The sequence below is a fragment of the Astatotilapia calliptera genome, chromosome 14 (assembly GCF_900246225.1).
Source record: "Astatotilapia calliptera chromosome 14, fAstCal1.2, whole genome shotgun sequence".
Taxonomy (NCBI): domain Eukaryota; kingdom Metazoa; phylum Chordata; class Actinopteri; order Cichliformes; family Cichlidae; genus Astatotilapia; species Astatotilapia calliptera.
In genome coordinates, this window is record NC_039315.1 from 19,372,190 (window position 1) to 19,396,545 (window position 24,356).

Below are 24,356 nucleotides of genomic sequence, written 5' to 3' on the forward strand. Positions count from 1 at the left end.
AACTACCTGTACTCCCTGCAGCTTCACTGCTACACCTGTCCGCATCACACGGATGTATTCTGTCCTCCTTCCACTGACTTTTCCCCCACTCCTCTCCACAGCATGCCTCCACCTTTCCAGACTCTCTTCCAAGCTGATCCTTGATGTAATCCCACCCCCACTTTTAACGCATCGGTCACTCCGACCACACACCTCCCCACTGCCTCACTGCCCTGCACCACCCTCACATACTTCTCTGCCGCTCCAAACCTCCTCATGCAGTCCCACAGCTCCTACCTTGGCACCCTGTCACATGCCCTCTCATATCAACAAAGGCAAAGTGAAGCTCCTTCCGACCTTCTCTACCAACTGTTAAAGACAGCAGTTGAATGTGCAAACAGATATTAATTGCTGGACCATCATGTGCAGTTTTTATAACAGCTTGTTATTGTTGCTTTATTCAAAGAACAACAAAAACAAACAAACAAACAAACAAACAAACAAACAAACAAATCCTCCAGAATTCACTCGAACCTCCCATAAACAAAGTTGTAAATTACAAACAGCCTTTAAAGCATCACCGCCTCTAACGCAAATCATTGGCTCAGAAACCACCGCGGATTCATGGGAGTAGTAGTTTATTTGTATATGTGACTACAGCTCATATAAGGGAAAGCGTGGTGCTTTGATTCTGACATATTTATGATATATGAGTGCAAAATAAATAATAGTGGTATGATCCACTCTTTTCTGAATTTACATGGAAGCCAAATTAATGTTTTGTTTCCCACTCATGTTTTTTTCCCCTGTGGTAGAGACCAAACGAGCGCCGCTTTCATTCACGTCCGGACCTGAACATGCACACAATGATTGCTGTGATCTTTAATGACACAGCGACATCACGCGGCTAAAAGCAAAAACGCACACAACCATAAAGCGTACTGAGCTACAAAGAAGAGCAAAATGATTTGTAGGATGAGTGTTTTATTCCAGTATAACAACCAAAGACTAATGCAGCATAGATTAAAAAACAATACACTTTGGGTTAAAGTAAGATTCAATAAGCTTCTCAGCTGTATAAGAGGTGAATGAGCTCTACCACCTCCTCCATATGGGGTAGCTCAAAAGTGGGACGGCCAATATCAGAAGGTTCTGATTGATAATCAATCTCTGTCTCCCCAGTCCTTGTGTCAAAGTGTCTTTGGGCAGCCAAAGTTATTGCATAAATTCAAGTTGACAGTGTGTGTGTGTGTGTGTGTGTGTGTGTGTGTGTGTGTGTGTGTGTGTGTGTGTGTGTGTGTGTGTGTGTGTGTGTGTGTGTGTGTGTGTGAGAATGTTATATAAATACCATTCCCAGATCAGGGCATTAATATACCCACTTCCATATTCTAAGGGCCAGCTGGAGGGCCAGCTCTGTTCTAGGATGCCCTCTGGTCCCAGTGGAGGTGGTGGGTGAAAGGAGAACGGTGGCTGAGCTGTCATCCTTGTTGGACAACATCTCCCACCCCATGTAGGAGACTCTGACAGCACTGAACAGCTCCTTCAGTGTCAGGCTGCGGCCTGTGGAATGGAGAGATTTCGCAGGTCTTTCCTCCCCACTGTTGTCAGACTCTACAACACACACACACACACACACACACATACACACACACACACACACACACACACACACACACACACACACACACACACACACACACACACACACACACACACACACACACACACACTCTTGCCCTTTCTCCTTGATGTGTAATTTCCCGATATAACAAAGTATTTTATTCTATTTGTATAGTACTTATTCTATTGTATATAGCATTCTTTCTATTTTGTATAGTATGTTATTCTCTTTAACTTATTCTATTCTATTGTTTTTATGCTTTTCTCTTATTTCGCTTAATTTTTTACTGCTCTTATACTTTCTGCTGTGACCAAAAATTTCCCACGTGTGGGACTAATAAAGGTTTATCTTGTCTTATCTACTTTACTTACTATTTAAATAAAAGTTCTTTGAATGCACAAAATACACTTGAATATTTTTGGCCAATATATCTTATTGCATATAATTTCCCCCCATTTAGATCATAATATATTACCATTGGTAAGGTGACTAACACCGACTGGTTTAACCTATTTCGTGTATGTTTGGTCAGAGATTATAAGAGACTGGCTGACAAATGCACCTCACATTCAGGTTACGGCATGTTTATGTTAAAACTATAGACACAAGGGAGATGTTTCTCAGAATTGTGGTTATGGCTCATGGGGTTATAGCAGTGTGTGTCTGTTTCCCAACACAGGAAAGGACCTCTTTGTTTAAAATCCAAACATACAGCCAAAGATAGACTATAAGGGCCACATTTTTTTCACTAAAGCAAAATCCTTCTGAACGTGTTTCTGTGCTATGATACTTTATACTTCTACTACTGTCATGGTCCATGGGAGTGTCTGGGGTTTTTCCACCTGTGGTTGCCAGTCTCCTGTCCATCCCTTTGGGGTGGAGCTTCCTGCGTCTCTCCTGGGCCTTTACAAGTAATCAGCAGGAGGGTTTCTTAAAACAGGGCAACCTGCCACTCCTCACCAGTTCGTTGTGCACTCTTCGGTGGTAACTAGGCAGCTCTTTTTGGAAACTGTTTTACCTGTTTTCCTCGTGTAATGTTGTCTTCCCTGTGTACAGAGGGTGTGGCTTCCTGTGATTGGTCTCACCTGGAGTTGACTTCTCACTCCTCCGTTCTGTAAACATCTGACTCTCCTCCTTGCCTGCTTGGCTGCCCCCGGCCTGACCTGCACCCCTCTCTCGTTCCTACGTTTATCGCTGCAGTCTCCCCCGCCCTATAGTTCCCATCGTGATTGTTCCCGTTGCCATCCCTACCCAGATCCTCACTTCCCTGTAGCCTTCACGGTTCAATAAAGACTCTTGTAAAAAGTTCCCTGGTGTGTTGTGTCGGGATTTGGGTCCATTCCTTGTGCGAACCTTTGGTTCATGGCAACTATACTTTATTTTGGATGCAAATACTGTGTACTCCATGTCATTTATGTTAAAAGGTTCATTTAATTATTATTCATTATTCATGCATCCGAACAGTATTTAGTAACAGAATGGTGGTGTCTTTTCCCCCCGCCTTTCAGCTCTGGCTGTACACTATGCACACTACACTATACATCTATTAATATTACTAATGATAATAAATAAATAAACACTAAAGTAAAAACCTTTTCCCACATAAAAAAATAAATTGGCTAACAAGAGTAGACTATAGAGAGTTTATAGAGCTCGTCTTGGCTAAGTAAATGTTTTTGGCACAACAGTGGATTCATATCATGACAGGGCAGGTTTTCATGTCTTCATATAAGTTGATGGTTTTGCCACAGTAAAGTACATGTCACTGCTCAATCTTGCTGAGTCATGTAACAGGACAAATAAACGGTGCACCATTAAAGGCTTTCAACTGTCTTACAGATTTATTGTCAAAATGTTATCTTTTAGCACCTCTTTATTTGGCCTGAGAAATGAGCTTAACCATTTCTTCTCCCCACAGTAATTCTTAATTCCAAAAAGAACCTTCACACCTAAAATCCCAGGACCAGACCTGTTCCACCTATTCAAGTCCTACTTACTCATTTTTCAAACTTCACTGAGAGTTTTTACTGAGAACAAGAGGTGTAAATACACATCTTAATACTGCAAAAAAAACCATGGAAAGCTCAAAAACGAAAGTCCAAAAGCTGCTACAGGTGTTTTATATTTAATAAGTTTTCTGTGGGTGTGTGCAGCTTCCCTCACTAGTGATTTGCGATACCACTGATTTCCTTTCCGATCCGATACCGAGTAAAATTCACGGTAGTATCGACGATACTGATCCAATACCGATACTCTGTACAAAAACTTAATGTTTCATTGTATTTCATAATACAATATATAATTGTATTATGGTAAATGGCCTCTATTTGTATAGCGCTTTACTTAGTCCCTAAGGACCCCAAAGTGCTTTACAATACATTCAGTCATCCACACATTCACACATAGGTGATGGCAAGCTACATTGTAGCCACAGCTGCCCTGGGGCGCACTGACAGAGGCGAGGTTGCCGGACACTGACCACCACCAGTAGGCAACAGGTAAAGTGTCTTGCCCAAGGCCACAATGGCTGAGACTGTCCGATCTGACCGGCAACCTTCCGATTACAAGACGAACTGCCAACTCTTGAGCCACGATCGCTGTATTATGTACATATTATCTAATTGTAGTTCCTTCCAATTTAGATGATCCGAATGATATAGTTTCTTTCCACGGTGTTCCTGTTAATGAAAAACTACAAATTTACCCCAAAGTACTAAAATATCGATATTTTAATATGAGAATCGATTCTAGAACATAAATTACTGGCATCAGAAGAATCGATATTTCAGTATCGATCCGCACACCACTATCCCTCACAGTTGTACTGACGTGTGGGAAGTGGAAGAGGAGGACAGTAGCATTGAATTTCTCGAAACCTGTCACCCCACCTCGAACACATATGATAGGCTGCTTTTGTCTTTGCAAACAACAGGCACCATTAGAGTGTCCAGCTTCAGAGGGCTAGGAAATAAATGAGTCTGTTTTTTGCTAAATCATCATTGCTGTCGTCTCTGTCCTACCCTTTTCTGATTACATCACAGGAACATTTAGTTTTTGTTGTTTTATTTCCCACAGAGTAGGACTCTAAGTTAGGAGAGAAAGATGCCTTTACAACAACAGCGGTTAGTTTCGAGCTTAGTTTAGTTTAGAAGTCACATGAATCATCAGGCATAAACCACGCTTCTTTTATAAATTTCACAATCAACAGAGATAAGAGAGAAAAGCATCCAGAGGCAAAGCGTCACCGCCTTGGATCCTGATTGTGCATTGCCTGTTATGTTGAGAAGATGAGGGTGAGAAGCTTTAAGGTTTTCATGCATTTATTCAACAGTCTGCACAGGAATATTCATTCTTTCTATTGGACCGAGGTGAGAAACAACCCATACTTATGTCAAGCAGCATCATGATCCAATAAAAGAATGATTCACATAAATCCATGAGTATGGGTTATAGGTAACAGTTTTCAGGGGTTTCACTATCACGCACGCTATGATATGGTACTACATTATTGAAGGTCACATTGCCTCATGATTGGTAATTTGGTGATGGGAATGGTCATTTGAGGGCTTTTAATGATATGTTTGAACTGTTCTCTTTCTAGAGTGGAATGATTGTCCAGTGTACATATTCAATGATTTTGACAAACAGACAATTAAAAAGATAAGACACACTAGCAAAAGATAAGAAGAGAACATGAGCAGATTTCAGTCTCATGTTTTAACTGTATTTTTTCACAGCAAGGCTAATGACATTTGAATGATTGTTTCTTGAGCTCTGATAACCTTGTGTATTGTTGTTAATGAACTCTTCTTCCTTTGGCAGCTTCCTTTAGGGGTTGTATGGCTCCATCCCACCATATCCACACCATCCTTTGTGATCATTTTCATGTGCTAAGAGCTTTGTGTTCATCCATTCAAACCATCCAGCCTCATCTCTCTTAACTTTGTTTCCAAATTCACTCCACCTGAACTGCTCCTCTGATACATTCATTTCTCCTTTCTTATTCTAATCATAAAATATTACAGAGCATTAACATAAATTCCTCAAAACCCCCTAAAACATTGAACAGAAAACTAAAAACCAAGGGTCCAAGACTCAGGGAGCAATTCTTTGCCTCCCTCTCTTCTCTCGTTTTCTGTTAATAATGACACGCCTGAAGTATCATTTGACCTCTAAACGAAGCTGATTATCCACAACAAGTGTGTTCTTAACCACTGTTGTTGTAAAAGCATCTATCTGTTCTGACTGTGAGTCCTACCATGGAGAAAAAAAACCCTATATGTTCCTTATAAAGTGGTCAAAAAGGGTAGGACAGAGACTTCAGCAATGGTGATTTAGCAAAAACCTACTTGTAACTGTCATTGTCATGATGACCCTGAAACCCGACACTCCTAGCACTGCTTATTGTTTGCAAAGACAAAAGCAACCCATTGTATGTGCGAGAGGTGAGGTGATAGGTTTGGACAAATTCAACGCTAGTGTCCTCCTCCTCTCACATGCCTGTACACCTGTGAGGAAAACTTCACGGGCAAGTACGCACACTTTTTCATTTTGTTTGATTTATTTTTTTGCTTTAAATTCAGTTTCAGTTAGTTTCCAGATGCGATTCTCTTATTTCACTTTTGTTTTTAATAGTCTGAAACTGTTTGGTATTATTTTAGTTTTTATTGGTCTTAATCTTTTTAATTATTATTATATGGAGGGAGTAAGTCAGTGGCAATATTTAGGAAAATGTGTACAGGTGTTATAATAAAAAAGCAGTAAACTCCCAGTGGTGTGGACACCCAGAATCTCAAAAAAGTTCTGATAACATTTTTTTTTTTTTTACCAAACTAACATAAACTATATTATAGCTCATTGTTATTTATAGCTAATCTTAGAAAGACTGTTCAGTACAGAAATTAAGCCCAACAATCATGTTTTACAGTCCTGTGGTCTCAGCCTCAGATACTTACCAAATCAAAGCTCATATGAAAACAAACAAATGAACGAAAGATTTCTCCTTCATTTCTGTCAAACGAAGCTGTATGAAACATTTCCAGCGGTTGGTGTCATGGTTGCTAGGCAACCTGGGCAGCATGATGGAGGCCAGACTGTCCCATTTCACAAGCCTCAAACTTCTGGCCTTAGCTTTCTTTGAGTACGCGGCCCTTGTGGACCGTTAAGGCTGCGTACTTTAAGGCTGCAGACCCTGAATTGGGATACAGCCATATAATACTGATGACCAGTGGCGGTTTGGCGCGCACACACACACGCGCGCATACATAAAACATATTAAGGATTGTACATTAACATAAAACTGTTGTCGGAACTAATTAATATTAAAATCTGTAACATAATGTATTGTTTGGAGTTTTGTCTGTTACTGTTACTATTTTTACCATTTCTTTTTGGAGCAACTGTAATCCACATTATTTCCTTAGGGATTAATAAAGTATTCTGATTCTGATTGTTTCAGGTTACATGACCTGCCATTATCCAATGACACATCTGCTTACCTGTATCTTTTGCTCGTTTCTCCTCCTCTTCTTTTCTATTTTTTTCTAAAACTAAGCACCTGATGGCTTTGAACTTTTCTTGTCCACCTTCCATTGGTTTTAATTTTGCACTCCAGTATGAAGATCCCCCATATCGAGGATTGCCACAACATAACCTAATAGACCTACACCTTAGTTCACAGATTCACTTTGTTTAAGGTGTATTTCTGGGATTTCGCACAACCCAGGATTCAAATCATGAATACATAATAGGCTTGGATTTCAAACATTATGAATGAAATGTGCTCTATTTGGAAGCAGCCGGCCTCCCTCCCGTTTCGATGGGTTGTGTGTGAGACTTTAAATCATCAAACTGTAAATTATAAATTTTAAATTGTTATTGATCCCTTTACCCCGAGTCCTAAAGTGTATATTTATTTTCTTACTCTTCTTATATTTATTGTTTGTTTACTTGCACTGCTGTAACTGGAGCCTCGTCGTGTCGTCTCTCTATATACTGGACTGTATGTAGCGGAGATGACAATAAAGTTTACTTCAGCGGCAAACAGGCGCACAGAGGACTCTCGCGCTCACTTTTCGCATATAGAATTTATAGAAAAAACATCGGTGCAAATTATAAGTCTGTATTATAATGTCTGGTGTTTTCGTGTTTGTTGTTTTGTTTTTATTTTGTTTTATTTTGCGAGTTGGTTATTAGATGCCGGCGTTTTAGGCTAATAGTTAGGCTAACAGACTTACCTCTCATCTTTTCTTTCCTCACAAAACCGATAGATCCTCCACTTCTTTTAAGTGTCACCCAGCGCAATTCTTAGCATATTTTGGTTCCTGCAAATGGTCTGTCGGGTTATTGTCTCCCCAGGAACACTTCCCTTGTGCTTTTGGGAATCTGTTCTTTCCTATTTCTGTTTTCGTTTTTCCTATTTGTGTTTTGTTTTTCCTATTTCCATTGTGTTTTGTGCCTTTGCAGTGTTTTTCTTATCGCTGGTGTTTTCTTAAGTTGCAGTCTGTTTGGCCTCTCAGGGCCACCGTATCATCATCATCATCAACTCTCACCACATGACAGCTGTGATTGAACTAAAACTGGGTTATGACTTTTACATTTAAGGAATAGAAACTAATTTTCAAACCTTTATGCTTTGCCTCTTTCCATGTAGCTAATAATAGGGCACATGGCTGTACACAAGCCTGAAAACCATGCACAGAATCAGAATCAGAAACTTTATTGTCATTGTCACAGCATGCTGCAGATCATTTATGATTAAATGCCCTCTCTCCCCCCACCCTGGTGTGCCACCCCACTGACGACAGCCCAGTAACGCCCCTGCTCCTTGCTATTCTACCGAGTAAAACCTGCAAAAGCGGTTCTGCAGGTATCTATCCTCTGGTACACAGGTGTTCGTACTGATCCTTCGTTAGTCAGCGCTAATCTTTTTTTTTCATGGCGTAACTGTACGGTCTGTTCCTCCCGTATACGGACTGTATACGCTATACGTGCTGTGCAGCCCATTGTCAATCCCTTTATTGTTCCTCCTCGGTTACGGTTGGCTGAGGGAGGAGCTCGCGGGACCGGCTGGCTGTCACGCGGGGGGTGTTTATCTGACAGTCTGGCATTCTCCTCCGTGCTGCTCAGCTGCAAGGAAACAAGTGAGTGCAGCCTCACGGGGCTCGCTGTTTGTCTCTTTAAACCAGCTAGCTGTATTTTTATTGTATACGTAGAAATAATGCGTAGTTTCTGCACGCGGAGATTTCGATATCGCTGTAAGCTAGATGTAAATCACAGTCTATAGCGGGGGTGTCAAACATAGGGCACGGGGGCCAAAATCTAACGGCAAAGACTCCGATGTCATACCAAAAAGTGATTTTTGCTATTTACATGTTTGTTATTTGTTTTGTTTTTTCGTTGTTTAAATATTGTTTATACAGCTAAACAGGTATTGTGATATATGAAATAAAGAGGTGGCCAGTTTTTGCAAGCATCATTATGACTCTGCTTTATTGTCCCCACTCCGTGTTTGACATTGTTATCAGCCCAGTCCATTTTATTTCTTAAAATATCTCTAACTTTTATGTTTTGCCGCCAGCTTGTCCAAGTCTCTCTTGAGACTGTTTACCTGGATAAATAAAGATGTATAAAAGTCACAACAGGCAACAACTGATTGCAGCTTCTGAATTTTTGATCTCATTGTGTCTTGACATCATTTATGTTTAACAGATTATCAACAAATCGTATACAAAAGTTTTTTTGTATAAGTTTTACAGCTTTTCCTGCTGATAAAGACTGTTCCCCCTTGGCTGTTCATTATGGCGCCATTAATAAAAATAATACTAATAATAATTATAATGACAAATAATAAGTTAATAAGTGCTAGTTAAACAATTAAATGACAGCAAAATTCCTGTTTTTTTCTCTCTCTCTACAGCAGGATTTCATTGTCATGTAGAAAACCTGAGATGTACTGTTGGAATTGCACTTCTTTTCCTCAATTTATTTCAGGAATTAAACAGGTAGTTAAACTTTGTTACACTAAAAAAAAAAAGGGCGATAAACCCTTAATTCTGATTTATACAGGCTGATAGACTACTTCAGTCATTTTGGCTGTAAAACTAAAAAAAAAAAAATCACTGAGGAGTTACTATAATGTGAAGTGCACATGGTAAAATCTATGCAGCGCTGATTTCACCATGTGCTGATCAGGCAGCAGTGCCTTGCGACTGTCTTGTGTTACAATGACACACCGAATGTCCCCGTAAAGCTCGTCTTTTTTCTGAAATGGTTTGAATTTTGTCTGTAGCATGAAGGGTAATAAGGTTAAAGAGAGCATGTAAAGAAAAGGTTAAGATGTGGGCCATGATGTAAAATTAGTTTGACATCATTGACCTATTGTGTGTGTGAATGTGTGTGTGAATGGGTGGATGACTGGATATGTAAAGCGCTTTGGGGTCCTTAGGGACTAGTAAAGCGCTATATAAATACAGGCCATTTACCATTTACCATTTATTGGTCTTAGTGTTAGCCTAAAGTTTTGGCCTTCTTATATATAAATAATGATGCTTGTTTACTTCATTTGAACCCTTGTTATACTAATAGGCTGCTGTACAGCTCAGTCTGTATATGATCTTCATCGATTCTGCAGAACGAGGCAGAAAGTGTTTTCTGTACCCAACATATTTTTTTTTCTGCATTTGCTCTCTTACCTTCTGTTAATTAGAAACATAGGTGAGCTGTGATTAATGTTTAATATTTAATTACCAAGAAGCGTTTCAGTTGAAATGTAGAAGTATTTGCAATGAAAATGTTTCACAGCAGCTAAATCCATTCATGTGTGGTTATTCTGGCCATATCCTGCATGTTGTCTGTTTTCTACTAAGCTGGTTTGTAGCTGACTTTGGTCTAGACACGCATTATCATAAATCTTGGCAGTCTGCGGGCCCACCCAGTCATTCTAACAGCAAACATGTTTACTTAGGGTGGTTAACGTATTGCAGGATGAATCAGTGCCAAGAAACCGGTCAAACGGAGACCCAGGAGGAGGTGACGGAACTGGTGTGTCAGGAGGCTGATCTCAAAGATGGACAGTAAGTCACAATGCAATTCACCACATCTGCTTGTGATACCTTTGCAAACAGGAAACCAGGTCAAAAGTTCAAAATCAGTGCAGAGGGATCAGAGAAGCAACGGTCATATACGACACAGCGAAAAATCTAAGAAAAACAAACACCGGGAGCAAAGACCTGATCTGTCACCCAGGGAAGCATGGTATCTTATTCCAACGTTTCTTAACGAAACGGTGAATTGAAAGGATATATTTGAACCCAAGATGTTATATTTTCCTAAACCAAACCAAGTGGCCGAAGTAAATGAAATAGTTTAAAGGATAAGAAAGCTCTTTGGTAGAAAGCCCTGAAGCCAGGCCTTTGCTGCTAATCTTAAAAGATGTGCAGATCAACCTTCGGGTGGCACAGTAATTGTGTGATCCATTACTTAGCAAATTAATTAGCGATATGTGATATTTACAAGCTGTTGGGAAAGAGCACAAAGACAGGGAGTTTAAAAAAAACAGAGGGACGTTAGATACAACATCAAAATAAAAGAGGAAAATGGTAAAAAACAAAGGTTTTTATAATGATTTCTTCTTTTGCTCCTTTTGTGTTCATGCAGAATGAAAGAAGTAACTGTGGGGGATCAGAAGGTGCTGCTAGTCCACAGCGAGGGTCAGTACAGCGCTGTTGGAGGCAGGTGCTCTCATTACGGTGCACCTCTGATCAAGGGTAAGGACTTAAGTTACGTCTCGGCTATTTATCTTTCTCGCTTTCTTTCACTTTCTAAGTTGCATGCTCTGTGTTAATTCAGGGACGCTGGTTGGTGACAGAGTGAGATGTCCTTTTCATGGTGCGTGCTTCAATGTCAGGAATGGAGATATTGAGGATTATCCAGGTCTCGACAGTCTGCCCTGCTACAAGGTGAAATGGCACTTATCACAAGTTCATCCAGGGTTTTCTTTGTCATGATTCTGGTTTTCTGCTCAGTCACTTCCTGTATTGTGAAATATTTTCTGTTGGCTTTTTTTTTTCTCTTGAAAGCCCTCCTTCTGCCACACCTGTATTCAAGTCGTCTCTGCAGTGTATATATACAAACACCTCCTGCCTAACACTGCCATGTTGTCAGATATTCTTGGTCAAAGGCTTTAAAGAAGTTTGCGAGTGGTATTGTTTGTTTCATCCCTCACTTTTTGTTTACACCTACCTCAATTCAACAGCTGGATTTTTGGATTTGACCTCTGATTCTGTGGCTTCCTGCATTTGGGTCATTTTCTCCATTGTTTATTACATTTTCTCACAAATTGATGGATTCATTTTGTAGCTCACCTGCCCAAAGAGTCGATCAGCTTATGCCATGGTGAGGTGTCCCTCATTCATCTGTCCCATCTCGCTTCACCAGAATCACTACACCTACAGTTTTGGTCAAAAATTGGATCACTGTGATCACCTAATGCGTCTTCACTCAGATTGTGTTCAAGTTCAAGGTCATACATGTTACTTTTACAGGCAGTAACGTGTGTATTGTGATCGCTCATGAGACGATTTGACTAATATACCGTTGAAGTTCTGGTTCCAGTTTAATGTAATTGTATAAAGAATAAAGATATATTAAAGGAGTTTAAATTAATTAAGGGCTCAGATCATTTTAACAATATTTATATTTATATTTGAGCTTATGAAAAACATTTAGGAGATAGGCTGTGGTTTTTTTTGCATCTGAGCTTCTCAAACAGGGAACGTTTGATCAAAAAAAGGCAAAAATAATGTATGAAAAGGGCTTTTCTTTCTAAACCTATACACGTCTGGTTCTGTTATCCTATCTCATTATGGTTCAGCAAACTTTCTGCCTATTAAAAATGTTTTCAGGGAAACTATTCTGTTCACCTACAGTCAGGCAACAATCATAAATGTGGTTTCATTTAACAGGTCAAAGTTGAAGAAGGCAAGGTGTACGTTTCAATCAACAAAAAAGTAAGGCAGATCAGGTATAAGACGATTAAAATGAACCAAAGTGCACTTTTATGTTGTGTTACAATGCACTGTGTGTTTGTCTCAGTCTCTGACCGCAACCAAACGGGTAAAAGAGATGTGCAGTGTGGTGCCGGACGTCAAACATACTATTCTGCTCATAGGAGGAGGTGAGAACTTTGTAATGAATATGAGATGGAAATATTCATCAGTCCGTTTTAACCGACAGGCAGGTTTAAGGCATGGCAGCTTTTTGTACTATTTAAAGTATTCAGGCAAAAGTGAAGACAGAGACTAGGAGGTATAAAAAAAAAAAAAAATAAATCACAGTCCTGAACATAGAAACTGTAATTTCAGGCCCCGCCTCTCTGGTCTGCGCTGAGACGCTTCGGCAAAATTGCTACCAGGGTCGCATCATCATCATAACTAAGGACTCCGTGCCTCCATTTGATAAACCCAAACTGAGCAAGGTAAGCACCAGGATAAGGGGGTAGATGCCCCATGTGTTTGTATTTCTGTCTTTTGATTTGTGTTTTTCTCTCTGAGTGGTTTTAGTGAGTGGCATTCCTTCTTTCAGGCTCTGAATGTGGAGAGCAGCAGCATCCTTCTCCGGCCAGATGACTTTTATCAACGATACGGGATGGAGATGTGGACAAAGAAAGAGGTTAGAATATATTTTTGATGCACTCTCGCCAAGTTTTGGAAATCAATCTTCTCTTGGGGAATAGTAAGATCTGCGGGCCTTAAGAGGGTCTGCTGTTTGGTAATCGGTGTAGTATTAATAGCAGTTTTATTTATTTAGTATATTTAATTATGCTCAGACTCAACGTGCTTAGCACAGAAGATAAAAACATAAATGCCTGTGTAGGTTTACAATAAAAACAGCAAAATAAAACTAAAATACAAGCGAACATACACATGCACACCCACACACACTTAGTCCAGTTTCTTGGCCTGTGAGAGAAGAAAGGTTTTTAAGTCTGTTTCTGATTGTAGACACAGCTGGAACTGACCTCGGGTCAGTAACTGAAAGTACCCTCAGCACGCTTGGATCTAATTCTGGAGATGGTAAAATGGTAAATGGACAAGTTCTTGTATAGCACTTTTCTACTTGAGCAGGATTTTAAATGTAATTGTGTTTTGAGCTGGGAGCCAGCGAAGTGACTTGACTACAAGGGTATGTTTTTGTGTATGTGTAAGGTTTGTGCGTTGCTTTGCAGGTGGTGTCAGTAAATCCAGCCAAGAAGGAAGTGAAAATGAGTGATGGCACTCTGCAGCGTTACGACCAGCTCCTCATCGCAACAGGCTGCAGGTGAGACCGTCTTTAATGAGCAAAAGCAAACGTACATTGTATGTGTCACAACATGTCACAAGTTGTGGTCCCTTTTTAAAATTTTATTTTTTTTGTTCACAGGGCACGGCCGCTCACCTGTCCTGGTTCAGACCTGGAAGGAGTAAAGTTACTGCAGAGTTACGAAGACGCCAAAGACATTTACAGCTCCAGCCTTGGCCAGAAAGTAGTTGTTACCGGAGCGTCTTTCATAGGTTATTAAATAAGGTTTCTTTTTTTATGTTAAAGAATGAGACATCTTTCATCTTTTTGCCCATCGGGGTTGACGTGACGCTCTTTGCTCATAGATATCTGACAGCTATGGCACACAAATGTGCACGTCGCTGATGTGTTTTTCATTTGCATATTAGGTATGGAGGTGGCGTCCTACTTTTCAGACAAAGCTGCCAGTGTGGCTATGGTTGGCACTACTCAATACCCGTTTGAGCGCACTCTGGGGTCAGAGATCGGCCAGCTGAGTATGCAAGTGCGCGACTATGATGACAACAGTTTTCAGTGCTACTCTTTTGGATTTTTTTTAATTAACATAATTAAAACACAGTTTTTCACTTTCAGATGTTGGAAGAAAAAAATGTGAAGTTCCACATGAACGATCGAGTCACCGAGATCAGAGGAGAGAATGGGAAGGTATCTCTGCCTGCCATTATTTTCATGACGGACGGTTTGGTTAATGATTGTAGAACAGGAATACATGTCACCCGCAGCATTAGTAACAAAGATCAAACATCAACCCTCATGGTATCGCTTGTAAAATAACCCATTATCTCTGAAGTCTAATATATTCTGCTTAAACAGCCATAACTGATGTTTTTTTTTTGGGGGGGGGGGGGGATTTTCAGGTGAAGCAGGTGGTGTTGAAGAGTGGTGTAGTCCTGGAGGCTGATGTTGTGATTGCTGGCATTGGTAGTTATTTTTCTACTTCAGTGTTTAGGTCTGCCTGAAATGCAAATCAAGTTTGGGAGTGTTTGAGTGTGGAGACGTTTGGATGTGTGGTGTTTGCTAACATTGCTTTATGAGTGATGACTGTTTTAAACAAAGTCAGACAGAAACTTCCTGTGTAGTTCCACCAATATCAGAGTCAATTATATGTTTTTCAGGTGTAATCCCCAATTCAGACTTATTGGCAGGAAGCGAGGTGGAAGTGGATTCAAGGAAAGCTGTGATTGTTGACAAGGTAACGCAGCCTGTAGAGGGCACAGCCGAACTTATGCTGATATAACTAAAGCATAAAGCATGGCACCCAGAGGTGTCTACGTTTCTTTAACTGTTACCGTAAGCTTTGATGGTGAGCCAGCATCATCAATATGAGTACACTTTTGCTTTTCCTACGTTAAAATTAAAACTTTTGCTTCAAAAAGGTCTCTTTCTTACATTATCTGCACATCTGATGACCGCTAACCAAAATAAACCTGTCAAATCAAGAGTCTGGTTCATGACCATAGTAATGTTTCCTCAGTTTAAAATAAATAAATAAAACAGCTTCACAGCATCTAACAGAGTTATAAACACTCTCAAGGAGGCGAAAGTGTTATTTTCAAAGTCTACAATCAAGAGACAGCGTCATGAATGTAAATGGAGAGAGTTTACATCAAGGTGCAAACTACTGATTTCACTCAAGGACATGGAAGGCCAGATTAGACGTTGCCTGAAAACATACAGAGGCAAAAACTTAAAAAAAATATAGCCCTAACTGTGTGCCCTGATGAATGGAGGGAATAGCTGCATGTATGTATTTTACACGTCTTATGTTGAGGTTCTTGCTGTAGCCTTTATTCATCTATTCTAACAGTTCATGAGGACGAACGTACCAGATATTTTTGCCGCTGGAGATGTTACCTCTTTCCCTCTGACCATTCGAGGCGACCAGAGGGTCAGCATTGGTCACTGGCAAATGTCACACGCTCACGGTGAGAGGCTAAAGGACTGTGTTTTTCATTCAGTTGAAAACTTATAATGGGTGATTTAATGCCGAGTTAAACCTTATCATTGTCTTTTGTACCAGGAAGAGTAGCAGCTCTGAACATGCTGAAGAAATCCACAAAAATCGAGTCTGTTCCTTTCTTCTGGACTGTTTTGCTTGGGAAGAGTATCCGATACGCCGGTGGAGTGTTGACTTCTAAATGTCACCTTTAAAATGTAATTTTTTTTTTTAAGATGAGGCTGTGTTAAATCGTTGTTCCTCCTCTCATTTCCTCTTTCTAGGCTATGGGGAAGGATACACAGAAATTATATTCAAAGGCAAAATGGAAGAAAGGAAATTTCTGGCTTTCTACATAAAGTGAGTGCAGAGTTAGCCCCGAACAGCTGACCATAAGCTCGTCCTCTGTGTGTAAAGTTTCTCACGTTACCCTTTTTTTTTTTTTTTAACAGGGATGATGTGGTGGTGGCAGCGGCCAGCCTGATGTTCGATCCTGCCGTGGCTTGCATCGCAGAGCTGATGGCTAGAGGCCAAATCTTAACAAAAGCACAGGCTCAGTGAGTGCTGTCCTGCATTTATACAAGTTAGACTGTAAAATATACAAAAATGTTTAGTTCCTCAACTGTAATAGCAGTTACATTTGTTGTTGGTTTCTTCCTGTTAAAAGGGAGTTTTTCCTTCCCACAGTTACCAAGTGCTTGCTTGTCGGGAGTTGTCTGACTGTTGGGGTTTTCTCTGTATGATTGTAGGGTCTTACCAAAAAAAGCACCTTTAGGTGATTGAGATATATATATATATATATATATATATATGCTGTGATTTGGCACCATATAAATAAAATTGAATTGAACCATGCTGCTTTCCAGTTACCTTTAAAATTAACTGTTCGAACATCTAATCTCCCATCTAACTGATGGGAGTGACATTGACTTCTGTATGATCAGAAGCCATATGCATTGCCCCCTGCTGGTCACTAGAAAAACTGCAGCTTCTGCATTGGCGTCACTTTTTAGCCTTGGAAGTTATATCCTTTTCTTTACAGACTAAAGACAAACCCTATGCAGGACATACGGGACAACATTGTCTGTCATTTATGTGTCATGTTGAAATCCACTGGTGCCTCTGTTTGCTTTCCACTAAATTCTCAGAGGAACATCTGGTCCTTCAGATGCTAAATTCTTCAGTATGATTTATAGGTTAGCTGCTTATGGCATCTGTCTGCCACATGGTGCTATGCAGGAAGTGAGAAGTGTATTATTGGAGTGTTTATGCTAAAACAACCTGCAATCTAAAACATGAAAAATACTTAAAGTAAAATTTGATGACAACTATTATTTATAGCAGTTTTAACCACTACTGTATGCTACCGAAACCAACCTTAGTTCATGTTTTAAAAAATAATAAACCAAGCCACTAGCTTATAACGTGAAAGCTGCTCAGTGTTTAATTTTTGTTTTCTCCTCTTCTCTTCTGTTCAGAGCTGAAGACCTGAGCTGGCTGCAGATATAACCAGGATTTACGCCTCTCAGCGATGAGTGATGTCATCTCTTGCTTTGGTTTTCTCTCCTTCTGTCTGACATGACATCAATTAATCCACTTTCTGCCTCAGGCTGCCTGGAAACCAGCCGGCCTCTCTTATCTGCTCTTATTAAAGAGCCATGTTACTATAGTAGCAGTCACAGCTTTATTGAATTCTCTCTTTGTGCACACTGATCTCTTTAATGAGTTTATTTTTATGTTTTTCTGGTTGCTTTACTAAAGGTGTGATGTCTTAGGAAGGTACAGTCTGTAGTTAAGGTTAGCAGGCAACATTAAATTGTGACAAGAAAAATCCCCCACACATCTACTCCACCAGCAGCCTGAATCCCTGGGACAAGACATGAGGGATCTGCGCTTTCATGTTGTTTACGCTAAATTCTGATGTTGAACTTCTACAACTGTGCCATCAGCAGCGTTCTGACGTATGGATTTCTAGTGTGGTTCCCCAGCTGCACCAAGGCCGATCAGCAAGCACTCCAGCGGGTGGTGAAAGAAGCTGGCAGAATTATTGGAACAAGTCTGCCAGAGATCAGTAATATCTTCCCCACTCGCTGTCTGAGGAGGGTGCACAGTATCCTGCGGGACCAACATCACCCTGCGCGCCACCTTTTCCATCTGCTGCCCTCAGGGAGAAGGTACAGGTCTATATAGGCCAGAACATCCAGACTGGCCAACAGCCTGTATCCACAGGCTGTGAGGCTCCTGAACTCTCTGCCCCCCTCTCACGGACAATAACCATATCCAACTTCTTAATAGCAATGAACTGGTCTGCATTGGTGCATCATATCTTTATTCTCTTCCCCCTCCTGCCCCCCCCCTCTTTCTTAAATAGATAACTATCATATCTGATATCATATCTCACAGTACAATAATATTGAATGGGTTGCATTGTTGTATTTTGTCATGTTTCTCAGGTCTTCGTCTGAATTTCTACGAACATTATTGCTAAGGATTGTCTTATTGCATTGGAGTCACACTGGGTTAAATATGTACACTTGGGTTTTAAGGGGTATTCATTATTTTCTTCTTTTTTTGGGTTGTATGGAAGCCCCAAATGCAATTTCATTGTTCTTGACAATGACAATAAATAAATAAATACTAAATACTAAATTCTGACCCATCTAAACCTCGCAACAGAAATCATCAGACCAGGTAACATTTTACATTCTCTTGTCCATTTTTGATGAGCCGTGTAAACTGAAGCTTCAGTTTCCTTTTCTCAGCTGACAGGAGTGCCACCCAGTGTGGTCAGGGCTCTAGACTAACTTTTTGCCATGGGCACAAAAGTTAGGCGCACACAAATTTTATAATAATTTATATAATATAATGTGTTTTTCTGGATACACTGTGCTTTTTCACCAATCAAAGATTAATGACACCGTGTCAGAGCACTGGCTATGAATTTCAGAAGGATCAGGCCTTAACTTAACAGAAAAGTTAGCAATAGTTCTTTTCCTATTACAGCTACATCCACTTCTGTCGTGCCTAGGCTGCTCACTAGGGCTGGGTATCATCACTGATTTCTATAATCCACTCGATTCCGGTTTTCAAAGTCCCGATTCGATTCAACTTAGCCTCAGACAGTCAGAAATATTATAATTCTGATCATTTATCAGTACTGACTTCATCAGAATTGTGAACATCACAGCAGATGCCTTTGTGTGAATGTAACTGAGAATAAAACACAGAAAAACATGAAGGAGATTTTCCTGGTCTGGCTTTTTATAGCAGATAACCTTAAAAATATTCTACAATGTTCTGCATATAAAGTTTAAATTTCTTCAGTATTGAATAACAGAAAAAATAGGCTTTCTTATCCGAGGTCATTTAAGTGAAAAAAGAAAAAGACAGCAGCCAACAGCGCTATAAACAACGGTAGACTGGTGGGTAATAAGCGAATGAATAAAACTGTTCTTGAAGTAAAGAGAGATAGAGAGATAGCCAGCTGTGCATGAAGTGTGATTTTAATAGTCGTGGAAGCAAAACAGCAAAATTCATGACGACATTGATCAAATGTGAAGCGCAGTTTGCTGCTTCTTTTGCTGCTGGCTCGGTGAATTTTGGTTGGAGAGAGACAAAACCTGCAGCTCAGAATCAGCGCAAAAAGACGTAATCACAGCACGGACCGGACGCATCAGGATCGTTAAGCTCCGACAGCGTGTCCGTCTACGGGCCGTCGGGTGAGAAAGCCGAGAAAGACAAAATTGATTCTGATGCGTTGGTCCGTTCTGTGTTTACGTCTTTGTGTGGAATCCGTGTACCTGCTCTCATCTGCTGTATGGTTGTTGTTGAAATGGTTTTGTGAGCTTTAATCTGAGAATCTGGCGTTTCTGGCCAAACACAGTTATATTTAAAAGTCGATTCAGGATTTAATGAATTGATATCGCTTTATTCAAGCTACTCACCTCCCACTTCTACCTGCACTTTCAACTGGACCACGGCCAATCAGAGAGGTCCCGCCCCTGACTATCTCTGATTGGTTTAGTCCACGATAGGGGCATAATGTGTGTCTGTTGTTGACCACAGGGAAGGTTGCAGATTTTTTTTTTTTTTTTGCTACCCGAACAGTTGGTCGCACAGGTGCAACCGAATATTTTTTTTTAGTCGCACCACTGAAAAATTTGGTCGCATAGCCCTGGTGGTCCTCTGCTGCTGTAGCCCATCTGCATCAGGGTTTGAGATACTGTGCTCCCAGAGATGCTTTTCTAGATATCTTGATTGTAACCAATGGTTATTTGTTACCTTCAGCTTCAGATTGAAGCTGTCTGGTCATTCTCTTCCAACATGAACGAGGCATTTTTACGCTGAGTACTCACTGGATATGTTCTCTTTTTTTAGACCGTTCTCTGTAAACCCTCGAGATTTCTATGTGGGAAAATCCCAGCAGATCAGCAGCTTCTGAAATACTCAGACCAGCCAGTTTGGCACCAACAATCTCATCACATTCAAAGTCACTTAAAGCAGCTTTCTTTCACATTCAGACACTAAGTTTGAACATCAAGAGATAACCAGCTGCTGTGATGTGATTGGATGATTCAATATTTGTACAGTTGAGCAGGTGTACCTAACAAAGTGGCCACTGAGTGCATTTGGATGTTTTTATGAGCTGAAAATGTTAAGACTTTATCAACTTTCTCAGTTACTTAAATGTCTTTCATTTCATACTATACACTCAAAACTTCTTAAACACACACGTCACTACACTTCACATGAGAATACAACATTTACATTTACAACATTTACAAAACACTTTAAAATACTGCCCATGAAAGATAAATAAGATAAAAAGTTTGTTTTTGACCTCTTTTTTTATGTGTACTGTAGTGCCTTAATACATTATACAACAGAGTTGTAGCTCATGTATTCCTTATGATATGAGAAAGTGTGCGGCATCTTTAAACATGTTTTAGTTCCTTAAAATAAACAACTCCTTTATGGTGGTAAAGATGTTAAACATGTGCGACACTTTTCTGTTTCAACACCCCTGAATGTTTACATCATTTCGTATTTAACACTGTCAGCCTGTCGGCAGCTGCTCATCATGCATCCACTTCAGTACCTGAATGTTGCTGTTTAAATCCCCTATAATGCAGTCGTTTTATTATGCTGTTGTAAAATTCCATGTCAAATATTAAACACGGGTTATTATGTCATTAAGTATTTCTATTTCCACTTCTGTAAATGTTGTTGTTCACATGGTAATTATGACATCAGCATAAAGAAGCTCAAACTCTGAGTTGATAGTGTTACAGAGAAACATACTTGTTTTCTACAAAAATACATTTTATGTCTAAATATGAAATATGGAGACACGTCACTGGCCACGATCTGTGAGATTATCTACAAGATTCCCCATTAGTTAGTAAAATTATGTCTTTATAAAGCCGAAATTCAAAAATAACATTTCTGTTAAGCCTTCAGATCAGTCACTTGCCTCTTCATTTGCTTGTTTTAGAGCACTGCTTCACGGAGGATCCCAGTTTGTCAGCCAGCAGAAATGGGTTGAGGTGGCAATACTGAGAAGATAAAACTATGTTAATATCATAACTTAAGCACGCTGAAGCGTTAACTCTTTCCCATATCAAAACACCAATTAACGACCTGTACCTTTAATAATGAGTTCTGACATCTCAGTCAATATCACTAAAAACGTGATTTGACGACCGCTCAGCTCAGAAAAGAGCTTCAAGAGTTTTTCTTAGTTCGCTCTCAAGGGGTAAAAAGTTAAAATTTAAAAGCATTTTAGCCACAGTGAACTTGTGGTGTTGGATACCTCTGGCGTTGTCTCCGACTTGGACTCCTGTTTATCCAACATCTGGATTTTAAAGTCGGAGGAGAAACGGGAACTCTGGAGGACTGCTGCCATCTCTCCGTTTACCTGCACTGCTACGTCTTTCTGTGTAAGAGGAAAAGAGTTTAATTGGATATACATGTCGTTTTTCTGAAATTAAAAACCATAACACTTCCAGACTAATTATCACCTGTGTTTTTAGAATAAAAGCAGGTTAATAAATGTCTCTGCGTACATGCTGATAAGAGAAAGGGTGCCTTTTATACCTTGAAGCAGTGGGAGGAATCAAAGTCCAGCTGATCTGGGAATTCTGCCAACGTCCCTTTATAGGTCACAGTAGCGTTTGACATCGCTGGACTTCTGGGCAGCTTAAAGAGCCTGTAAGTGCCTGAAGCATAACTGATGTCGCCTACAAAATGAAGAGCTTGCTCAGTTGTGAAATCAGAGTGAATGCTGTCTGAAAATGTGCCTCTTTGTTACCTGCTTTTGCTTTGAGCTCACTGTTGTAGACCACAATGTGGCTCGCTGAGATGAGGTGTGGAGAGCTGAAACCCATGCTGCGGGCCAATGAGATTAGATCGGGCCAAAACAGAGAGCCGCCCATCCCCTCACCTAAGTCAGAGGAGACGGGGACTGAAGAGTTATCGGTGACGGCAGAGATGGTTGGCTTTGAATTAACTGGATTTAGAAGTAGTGTTTGTTTTACCCCACAGGACTGCGTCTTGCTTCATGTGATCAGGGATGATCTTACTGGCAAACATATCACTGAAGTAAAGCTCACCTCCCTCCTGTATGAAATAAGTGAGTGCACCTTGTATTCCTATATTTCTTTGTGTGTGTGTGACAACATGTTAACATTTATTTGTGTTAATGATGATTCGTCAGGGTAACCTTCAAGACGTTGTAGGCTTGCTGCAGCACCGCTCTTTTATCAGCACATAGACAGATCACACAGTTGGATCTGAAGAGATTACAAAGAGGGGAAAAAACTTTAACAACCAAATTAAAGCTCCTTTTTTTCACCTGACACCCAACACAACTACATCATTTAAACCTACATCACTACATCCATGGAGTCACTCTGAATGCCAGCTTCGTTGAGGTTCTCCATGTAGCCCTGGACAAATGTAACGTTGGGCTCCTTATAGCCAAACTTATCTTGATGATACTGAACATACTGACGAGCTGCTGTGATCTAAAAGAACATGAATTAACTACATCAGGAAGGGGCAGACATCAAAGTGCCATCTGTGCAGAAACCTGTAATTACCAGCTCCTGTGTCATGTCGATCCCAGTCACGTGTCCATTCGGCCCAACCAGTTTACTAAAAGCATAGCAGTCTCTGCCGGAGCCACTGCCGAGATCCAGGACTCTGCAGCCCTCGAGCTTTGCTGGAAATGGAAGACCACAGCCGAAGAACCTGAAGAGAGCCAATAACACCAGTCATTACAGGAAAACCTGTTGTCTCTAATCAGGCAGTACAGAATGATCCCATAAGTGGGAATCTCAAAAATCTGATTGTCTGGGTCTATTCCATGTCAGCTGACCAAATGCTTCCAGCCTGAGCAAAAGTGAAAAGATCAGGATAAGTGGAAGAAAATCTATGGAAAGATGTGGTGTCTGGTAGTAAGATGTCTAAAGTTTGTGATTGTGATGGTGTTTGGCCTTGCTTTTCTTAAATGAAGTTTGGAAAAATTCATATTTGTGTTTTTTTCACTGCTGATATCTGGTAAGAATAAAAACACCTTTAATTGCTTATGATTACAAAGCGAGATTTCACCTTTTGGTCACCTCAGGGTGAACCTCACTCAGAGCTTCGGTAACACTTCTGGGCGCTGGTCTGCAGGACGATCCGCAGGAGGCGGCACCTGTCTGCAGATCACCCGAGGACTCCAGCCGCTTGCCGTAGTATTTCTGCACAGCCACATTAACAGCTGTCCTCATGCACGTTTATTAAGACAACGTACAGCAAAGTTGACACCGCAAACCTTTCTTTTGCAGAATACATAAAATAACCTGAAAAGAAACTTATTAAAATCAAAAGAAATTCCACTGGTTATAAATTAATGGCGCCCGAGCAACTATTCTGCAATGCTCGAATAACTGTGGACAAAATAAAAAAAATGTCCATAAACTGTGAATGAACAGAAAGCTGAGCAGTGTCTGGGCGACACTCAGGACTAGAGTACCTTCACATTTTCCCGCACGTCCTCACTGGTCGCCATTTCTTCCGAGAAGCTGTCAAAATTACAAAAACTAAATTCAAATGGTGTGAAAGACGACAGTGGGGTCACGTCTGGCCGTTCTTCCGGTGTGGTCTTTTCACAATAAAGGCATCATTGTTTGTCTGTCGTGACCGGCTTTTTTTTGGCGGGGGGTGGCGGCAAAGCAATCTACATTTGTCTTGATGCATTCTCAATCATCCAGGAAAGTAAATCTCCAAAAGTTGATTCTGTTCACCTGGACGTAGCGTTTTGTGGGAGAAACGTTTCCTCACTCATTCAAGTGACTTCTTCAGTCTCCAGACTGTCCTCGGGTGAGACTGAAGAAGTCACTTGGATGAGTGAGGAAACGTTTCTCCCACAAAACGCTACGTCCAGGTGAACAGAATCAACTTTTGGAGATTTACATTTGTGTTTGTAGTCCCTAG

At 40.4% G+C, this 24,356-nt stretch overlaps 2 protein-coding genes across 6 annotated transcripts; one reads left to right on the top strand and one right to left on the bottom strand.

The window, feature by feature from the left end:
* Positions 1–8,421: 8,421 nt before the first annotated feature.
* On the top strand, positions 8,422–17,816 carry aifm4 (apoptosis inducing factor mitochondria associated 4). 5 transcript variants are annotated; one of them, XM_026193402.1, is made up of 20 exons: positions 8,422–8,742; positions 9,519–9,603; positions 10,566–10,674; positions 11,258–11,367; positions 11,450–11,559; positions 12,565–12,609; positions 12,695–12,776; positions 12,964–13,076; positions 13,184–13,270; positions 13,827–13,918; positions 14,021–14,151; positions 14,308–14,423; positions 14,513–14,584; positions 14,797–14,860; positions 15,055–15,131; positions 15,747–15,864; positions 15,960–16,058; positions 16,160–16,235; positions 16,328–16,432; positions 17,354–17,816. In XM_026193402.1, exons 3-20 carry the CDS (start codon positions 10,586–10,588, stop codon positions 17,382–17,384), a joined length of 1,617 nt encoding a protein of 538 aa, XP_026049187.1. In that variant the 5' UTR covers positions 8,422–8,742; positions 9,519–9,603; positions 10,566–10,585; the 3' UTR covers positions 17,385–17,816. The 5 variants fall into 5 exon arrangements, with proteins under 5 accessions (XP_026049187.1, XP_026049189.1, XP_026049188.1 ...); XM_026193404.1 differs by having other exon boundaries at positions 10,585–10,674; XM_026193403.1 differs by lacking the exon at positions 9,519–9,603 and having other exon boundaries at positions 10,585–10,674.
* A 2,860-nt stretch (positions 17,817–20,676) lies between these two features.
* LOC113036976 (arsenite methyltransferase) lies at positions 20,677–24,077 on the bottom strand. Its single transcript, XM_026193633.1, has 10 exons — positions 23,896–24,077; positions 23,487–23,620; positions 22,976–23,126; positions 22,764–22,900; positions 22,597–22,666; positions 22,412–22,493; positions 22,186–22,317; positions 21,972–22,114; positions 21,688–21,810; positions 20,677–21,430 (listed from the first exon to the last, which is right to left on the bottom strand). The coding sequence occupies exons 1-10, from the start codon at positions 23,929–23,931 to the stop codon at positions 21,353–21,355; spliced, it is 1,086 nt and encodes a 361-aa protein (XP_026049418.1). The 5' UTR covers positions 23,932–24,077; the 3' UTR covers positions 20,677–21,352.
* Positions 24,078–24,356: the final 279 nt, after the last annotated feature.

Bases quoted from the DNA above. Each gene is read 5' to 3' on its own strand.
- aifm4 (XM_026193402.1), top strand. From the start codon at position 10,586: ATGAATCAGTGCCAAGAAACCGGTCAAACGGAGACCCAGGAGGAGGTG. The intron at 14,861-15,054 runs GTAGTTATTTTT...TATGTTTTTCAG, and splicing joins TGTTGTGATTGCTGGCATTG to GTGTAATCCCCAATTCAGAC. The intron at 16,433-17,353 runs GTGAGTGCTGTC...TCTTCTGTTCAG, and splicing joins TTAACAAAAGCACAGGCTCA to AGCTGAAGACCTGAGCTGGC.
- LOC113036976 (XM_026193633.1), bottom strand. From the start codon at position 23,931: ATGGCGACCAGTGAGGACGTGCGGGAAAATGTGAAG. The intron at 22,667-22,763 runs GTAGGTTTAAAT...TAATCTCTTCAG, and splicing joins GACTCCATGGATGTAGTGAT to ATCCAACTGTGTGATCTGTC. The intron at 21,431-21,687 runs GTATCCAACACC...TTATCTTCTCAG, and splicing joins AGTCGGAGACAACGCCAGAG to TATTGCCACCTCAACCCATT.